An 8130-nucleotide genomic window follows, 5' to 3' on the forward strand; every position below is an offset into this window, starting at 1 on the left:
AAAAAAAAGAAAAAAAAGAAATCTACAGCGTTTCAGAATCTCAGGAAACATTATGTCGAGTGAAGGAAGCCTTTCCGTAAGGAGCATACATTGTGGGATTCTATTTTTGTGAGGTCTAGAGGAAAGAGATGATGGTGGAAAAAACCCTCTGTGGTTGCCTTGGGAATTGTGCTGTGGGGACTGCACAGGAAAAGGACACAAGGAGCTTTTTGTTCTATTTCTCCCAAGAAGCATGGGCTACACTGCTCGCGGGTTCATCACAACTCGGCAAATTTACCTTTAAAATCTGCACACCTAATTTTGCACCAAAGAGGGAAAAAAAAGCCCAAAAAACAAAACCAAAACAAAAAAACACAGTTAACTAAAGAATCACCTCAATTTAATGATATTTAGGAATACGTTTTGCTTTAAGATGTGTCAAAAATAACAGAAGAAGGTAGATGTCGGAAGCCATTTTCCCTGCGTCTGTGAAAGCCTGCCTGTCAGGCAGTCAAGTCAGGCCAGGGTGTACTGGCAGGTTTCCTGGCCTGCTGAATGATACACATGGGATGATAAGAGGGGATGCACTTGAAGTTCAAGGCAAGGGACTGAATGCTCTGTTAACCTTGGAGGAACAGGGAGGAACACGGAGGCCTCCGGATGGGTACAGATACTGAATGTACGTCAGCCATCATTTCTGCTGGCTTGTGCTGTGTTTCCCATGATGCTGTAAACGTATATAAAGCGTAAAAGAATTAAACTCGAGGCTGTCGCAGTACTGACTGGAGAGCCCTCCTGATTTCTAACCCAAAATCTGGATGTCTCTGAGTCTTCTTTTCTATAATCATCACCTCTCCCCCTCCCCCTCCCACCGCTAGAGGACTGCTCAGCTTTGTACCGACTGAGCCGTAGAGGTAGAAGGATAAGGGGTGGCTAGAGCAGTAACAAGAAGCCATGGCAGTGTCGCAGGCAGAGCAGAGGCTGTGGGTGGGTAGCCAGAGACACTCTCAGAGTGGCTGTATGTCTGAAACATTTTCAGAATACAATGCTGAGGGTAAGGAAAATGTGAGGCCACAGGAGCCAGGCAGAAAGGACTAAATCTGGGGCAATGTGGGCATTAAAACAAATCGTGAAAATATCAGGTCACAACCCAATGACTCAAACAAGAAACGGTTATATGCTTATACATGAAAAGTTTGGCAAAAGAGAAAAGCCTTCCTAAGTTTCCAGTACACCCACACAATACTATTCACAAAAAAAGTAACTTTAAAGTAGAAAGGCTGACAGGTTTTATTTATTTATTTATTTATTTATTTATTTATTTATTTATTTATTTATTGAGAGAGAGAAGGTCTCATGTATTCCAGACTAGCCTTGAACTTGCTGGTTCTACAGATGTGTACTGTAACACCTGGTTTATGAAGTGCTGGGAACCAAACTCAAGGCTTCGGGCCTGTGATTCAAGGACACTACCTACTGGACTCTATGCCTAGCCCAGCAGGTATCTTTTTAGTCAACTTATCAATGTTATTATCAGAGGATTTTGAATAGAATTCATTATGAATTATTGATTATGTATTCTGATCCTGTCAAAGGATGAATAATCTGGATTTAATCACAAATCTGTGTCAAGATTATGCTACAAACAGCCAGCTTTCAGTCTTCAAATGTGTCAAGGGCATGGTAATCGGGAAGAGACTGAAGGGTTTCTTAGTCCTTCCAAATGTCCCTGTTCTCTGGCCAAAAAAGGAGAAAAGTTTTATGTCAGCTAGGGGAGGTAAAAATATAAGGAAAAAAAAAGAAGAAAAAAAACATCACTAAAGAGAATAAAAACTGGGGCTGGACATAGGCTCAGCAGTTAAGAGCACGCTCTTCCAGAAGACCTAAGTTCAGTTCCCAGCACCCACATGGAGGCTCACAACCGTCTGTAACTCCAGTTGCAGAGGATCTGATGCCCTCATACAGACATACATGCAGACAAAACACCAGTGCCCAGAAAATAAATAAATAAATGATTAAAAATAAAAATAAAAAATGTTTAAAAGAAAGAGAATGGAAACTTAGTGGACTGCAGAGGAATTTTAGACTCAGCCAGACTTGAAAGCTTAGATCTTACAAAGGCAGAGAGAAACTAAGAGTTCAGGCTGCATGGTTTGGGTTCGAACCCCAGAAGTGCTGGTGATCAGTTCACAGAAAGCCTCAGCCTGGGCTCCAGGGCTACTGAAAACACTGTCAGGCCTCCGTTCTCCATGAAGAGGAACACGGGCTCCTGGTCTCCTGCACGCTCCCCAGCTCTCGCTTTTTCCCATCTAACAACTCTAACTCCAGCCCCGAAGGCCTAATGAAACTGTTTAAAAAATAAATAGAATTTAAAAAGTATAATAAAAGGAGGGATAGGGAGATACAGCTCAGAGTGCTTGACCATCATACACAAGGCTGTAAATTTAGTCCCAGGACTGAAAGAAGAAGAAAAAAATTAAATATACGAGCAGTCTTGGAAAGGTGTCTGATACATTTAGAATACCTAGTCTCTCTCTCTCTCTCTCGCTCTCTCTCGTTCTCTCTCTCTCTCTCTCTCTTTGTGTGTGTGTGTTATTCCTGAGTGCATGCACTTGTATTGTTTCTCACTTATTCCCAATCTTCCTTTTGAGACAGGGTCCCTCTCGAATCTGGAGCTCACTGGCTGACCAATATGCCCCAGGGATTCGCCGTGTCTCTGCTTCCTCAGGGCTGAGGTGCCTGACCCACCCCAGTGCCTGACTTTTATCCAGGAGCTGGAGATTCAAATTCAGAGCCTATGCTTACATATCGAGAGCTTGACCAACTGAGTCATCCCCCAGCCTCTACTGCTTGTTTTAGACTGTGTATGTGGCATAGTGTTGAGAAACTGAAAGCCAGGTTGCTGCCACATCTTAAACAGGAACGCGCTAGTCGCTTACCTTTCTTCATAGATTCTCTTTCCATTCCCTCCTTATATGTATACAGGAGATCATCAACTTCATTCAGATTCAGAAAGCCTGAGCCATCATTGTCCCACTTCTCAAAGATGGCTTGGAGGAGAATTCTCCGTCGAATGCGGGAGGAATTTTGTCTGGCCTAGGATACAGATAGGATAAAAAGCATTTAGTCTTCCTTGTGCTAGCTGGCATTTTGCATTTAAAAAAACTGTAGCATTTTTTCTTTCTTTCTCCCCCCCCCCCCCAAACCATTTTGCTTTCTTTTTCTTTTCTTCTTCTTTTTAAAAAATAATTATGTATTTATTTTATGTTTGTGAGTACACTGTTGCTATCTTCAGACACACTAGAAGAAGGCATCAGATCCCATTATAGATGGTTGTGAGCCACCAGGTGGTTGTTGGGAATTGAACTCAGGACCTCTGGAAGAGCAGTCAGTGCTCTTAACTGCCAAGCCATCTCTCCAGTCCAATTTTTTTTCTTTTTCTTTTTTTTTTTCTTTTTGAGACAGGGTTTCTCTGGATAATCCTGGCTGTCCTGGAACTCACTATGTAGACCAGGCTGGCCTCGAACTCAGAAATCCGCCTGCCTCTGCCTCCCGAGTGCTGGGATTAAAGGCGTGCGCCACCACGCCCGGCTCCAATTTTTTTTTTTTTTTTCTTATAGAAACAGCTTTGCTTTGGGATAAGGACAATAGAGGGAACCACAGAGACAGATTTGAACTCCCTAACTTGCCACTTCTATTTTACTTCTCAACCAACAACAATGAGGGATTCTCTGTGCAAAGCCAAAACACTCCATATGAGAAAGGGTAAAATGGTCCTTAAAGATGTTTGACTGTTTCTTCCCACTCCCTTCTTGATTATTCCAAACTAGGATACACACATGGGCAACTCTATCTGGCTTTATAAGGAAATATATCTTATAATAAAAAGGAACAAGTAGATGACAGTGTTCAAATAATAACAATTGCACTACACTAGGAAAAAAAAGATATATGTGAGGCCGAGAGACAGCTCATCACTTACAAGGACATCTGACTATTCTTCCAGAAGATCCAGGTTAGATTCTCACATCTGCTAGCTCACAACTGTCTATAAATCTAGCTCCAGGGGACCCACAGCCTCGGGCCTCCACAGGTACCTACATTCATGTGCACATACATAGGTTCACACACACATGTACATATAAGTTAAAATAAAATCTTTTTTAAAAGAAAAAGAAAAAATGCTTATATTTAACATTTATTTAACCTAACATTGATTTTTCACAGTTTTTAAAGAATTGTCACTAAATAATTTTATTAATTAGATAATGGACAATTACTGAACTACTACATAGCTTGATTTAATTATAAAAATAATGACTATGCCACCCATGGTGGCACCTATCTATAGTCCCAGCACCCAGGAGGCTTAAGCAGAAGGGTTATGAATTCAAGGGTAGCCTGGCAACATAGCAAGACTCAGTGTCAAAAAGCCAAGAGCTAGAGGGATAGCTCAGTGGTCCAGCACTTGCCTAGAGCAGGCACAAACCTTAGGCTTGGTCCTCAGCACCACACACACACACACTCACACGTACATGCACACATATGCACATACAGAAGTAAATAAGAACTTTTCGATAAGGGAAGGCGAGTGCATTTGAGAAGGCCTAAGGGATATCAAGCCTGGACTTTGGCTGAGAAGACTCAGAAGGACAGTGAGATGACTTGAATAAACATGGTGAAACTAATTCCTACACTTCCCATGAGACAGAGTAAGTTGCTCATATAAGGCGGTATGTGTACACTAACTTATCACTCGAGAAAGCAGTAGGTGCTTAGGGGAAATGTGCCACCGGGGGCAAGTGCACATGCTCTCACAGGCCAGACAGTGCACATGCGTGCCTTCACACCTCCACACCTTCACATCTGCACATGTCTGCACCCCGGGGCTTCAAAGGACAGAAATGAAGCTGTACTGTGGGCCATCTCTTGCCAAAAGCAATCGTGTCATTCTTAGGAAAATGAGTTCTCTGGAGTTCTGGTCTTACCAGTCAACGTTTTATTTAATGGCTATGGCTGGGTTGCTTTTGTTCGTTTTGGGGACAGGGTTTCTCTGCATAGCCCTGGCTGTCCTGGAACTCCCTGTGTAGATCAGACTGCCCTCGAACTCACAGATCTGCCTGCCTCTGCCTCCCGAGTGCTAGGATGAAAGGCATGTGGCACCACGTCTCGGCATACTAGGAGGAAGAACCAAGGTTGGGGATTTACAGATAATAGTGACCTTACTTGTTACATTGGTAAAAGTTACCGACCTGTTCTAAGGCTTTAATTTTCTCTTGCTTTGTTTCAGAATAGTTCTTCTGAAAAAAGGAGGCGAGGTCCTTGCTGAGACTGAAGGAGGTGTCTTCACCAACAAATGTCTCCAGGAGCTGTACAAATTGCAGCAAGTCGAGGGAGACTCCATTGAAGGCACTCCTCCCTTTGATCCCCTTGTAAGACTGAAAATTCCTAATAGTCGCATGTAGGTCTGGAAGCAGGAAGATATACCAGGCAGTAAAGTAATTGCTTTTCTCAGATCTTAGGGAAAACCTAGGTACCTGTTATGACAGATGCCTCCCATCACATTGTTTGGGAGATTGAATACAAGGTTTTGCATATTCTAACCAAGGCCACTACCACGGAGCTAAAACCTGGTGCCAACATCCACTGGTTTTGCCTCTCGGGAATCCATGTTCTCTCTATGATGACAGCAACTGTAGTTGTCCCTGGGGGGAACAATTCTCTTCCACTGTCAGTTTAGAAGCAGAGCAAGATGGCACGAAGCCTTCCCACCCTTGCTGCTTGGATGGATGATGAAAGGGTTGCCCAAGAATTCATATATAACAGCAATACAACCTACTCTAGGCCAATGAGTTAGCCTCAGCACTATTTTGAGAGCCACCAGGGTGGTTTTGGTTTGTATTTTGATTGCTGAGTTGGTAGCATGTAACACATAGACGGAAGCTCTTATGGTTGTTTTTTTGAGACAACGTGAAGAAAACTGCCTAAAAGCAAAAGTGGTGCAGAGGATATGGCTGAGAGAGAGCCCTCTGTTGGAGCTGGTGTGCATAAAGCAGCTACCTCCAGGCTAACCAGTTAAAAGGCTTGAGTAAATGCTACATACCAACTCCTACCCCTAAGATTGTTGGCCACTATGTTTGTCCTGAAGCTCAATGTGACAACATTGTATTTCATAGCATTGTTATCCTACTGACTCGTGTTACACTCATTCATAGATCCAATCACTGTGTCCCTGTGCCTCCTGTGAGGGATCTGATTAACTCGGAAACAATCACGTCTCATGGGATTCTAAAAATGTTGTCAATAAAAACTGACCCAGATGGAGACCACGATCTTACCAGCCATAGAACTTGACAAATGTTATCCATGTTCATGAAAATATTTTTGAGGACAGAAAGCGTTATTGGGTTTTGGAAGATGACTCAGTGGGTAAAGTGCTTGCTGAGCAACCTCGAGGAGCTGGGTTTAGAGTCCTAGCAGCCATCTAGAAGCTGGGTACAGTACTTAAACCCTAGTGCTGTGGGGGGCAGACAGGCAGCTCCTGGGGTGATGCTGAGGTAGCAAGCTCCAGGTTCCAGGAGAGACCCTGTCTACGAATGGTAAGGTGTCAACAGCAAAAGAAGACACACTGCCAACCTCTTGTTTCCACATGTAATGCATGGGTATATGCACCCACATGCATGCATACACACACACACTATCACACACACACACACACACACACACACACACACACACACACAAATCACATGAACAAACACCGATCAGCTAATTAGATTGAAAACAAAGTTTACTATTTGATTCAGGCTTAAATGAGAAAAGATTGCAGATAGAAAATAACCTTGCTTCAAACTATGATTAATTATGCCTCTTTGTAGAAAGATTTTATCTTATGTATATGAGTACACTGTACTCATATATACATACACTCTTATTCTCTTCAGACACACCAGAAGAGGGAACAGGATCCCAATTACAGATGGTTGTGAGCCACCATGTGGTTGCTGGGAATTGAAATTAGGACCTCTGGAAGAGCAGTCAGTGCTCGTAACTGCTGAGCCACCTCTCTAGCCCCCTAGTTGTACTTCTTAAAGTGATGAGGAAAATATAATAAAATAGCATTTTTAAGAAATCTGGGAATTACTCGAAACTATCATAGCTAAACACGTGGCTCATGGGGTAGCTAAGAACCTCCCTCCCATCTGTTCAACAGTTTCTTTCACTGTTAAGTCTTCACAAACAAGCTGGACTCTCACCTGTCTAACATGTTTGGGTGTAGACCTACTAGGGATAGAATTAGTTATTTTTATTGAGTTCTAATATCGGTGTCCTTTAATATGCTTGGATCATGCCTTTCAAGCAATGTTAGGGCAATGCAGTAGTTAAAGTATAGCGCTGCTAGATATTTAAATGTTAAGCGTTCTGAGAGCATTCACCAATGGTAATCCATCACCAATAGTACCTGTCACCACCAATAGCATACGGCCACCAACAATACCCACCATGCTTCCATTTAGGTCTGTCAGTTTCCAGGGACAAGACAGTGTAAGGATTTCAGTGTGCTTTATAGTTAAGCCCCATCTTCAAGAGGTGCAGTGGTGAGCTAAAGTCATGTATTAGATATACCCGCCTCTCCTGGTTTGTTTATTAATGTGTACCTGTGAATCTGGTGTCATCACAGATTAACTTGGCCTGTTCCTCCTCTTCAGATTTGACATGCTTTATCTTCCAGTCACAGATTGAAAATTCTCCTGTGAAAGACACATTACACAGCACAGATCATTCTATTTCATTTCATTTTAACCAGATCTTTCCTCTAAGGTATAAAGGAAAGCGAACTTAGGCGAGGACTTACCTGACCATTTTTTTCCTTCTACATGTTGTGGCTTTGGTTCACAGGCTTTGTCTTTCTGAGAATCCCTTTTTGAAGTTCCTAAGGGGGAACATAAGAAAACAACAGGGCTGGTGTTATGGCATAGTGGGTAAAGTGTTTGCTGTCAAACCCAGCGACCTGAATTTAATCTAGAGGATTCCATGACAGATGGAAATAACTGATGCCTGAGAGTTTTCCTTTGACCACACACACATACTCAGAGAGAGAGAGAGAGAGAGAGAGAGAGAGAGAGAGAGAGAGAGAGAGGGAGAGGGAGA

At 42.7% G+C, this 8130-nt stretch overlaps 1 protein-coding gene across 2 annotated transcripts in view; it reads right to left on the reverse strand.

Moving 5' to 3' along the window:
- Window positions 1-8130, reverse strand: part of Efcab5 (EF-hand calcium binding domain 5) — a 110442-nt gene that overhangs the window by 38397 nt on the left and 63915 nt on the right. For both annotated transcript variants that reach the window (XM_021178008.1, XM_029483107.1), the window contains 4 exons: window positions 7835-7912; window positions 7638-7730; window positions 5232-5446; window positions 2919-3075 (listed from right to left, as the gene is read on the reverse strand). In XM_021178008.1, coding sequence (XP_021033667.1) covers window positions 2919-3075; window positions 5232-5446; window positions 7638-7730; window positions 7835-7912 — 543 coding nt within the window. The remainder of the gene's footprint in view (window positions 1-2918; window positions 3076-5231; window positions 5447-7637; window positions 7731-7834; window positions 7913-8130) is intronic.

Source organism: Mus caroli, chromosome 11 (assembly GCF_900094665.2).
Source record: "Mus caroli chromosome 11, CAROLI_EIJ_v1.1, whole genome shotgun sequence".
Taxonomy (NCBI): Eukaryota; Metazoa; Chordata; class Mammalia; order Rodentia; family Muridae; genus Mus; species Mus caroli.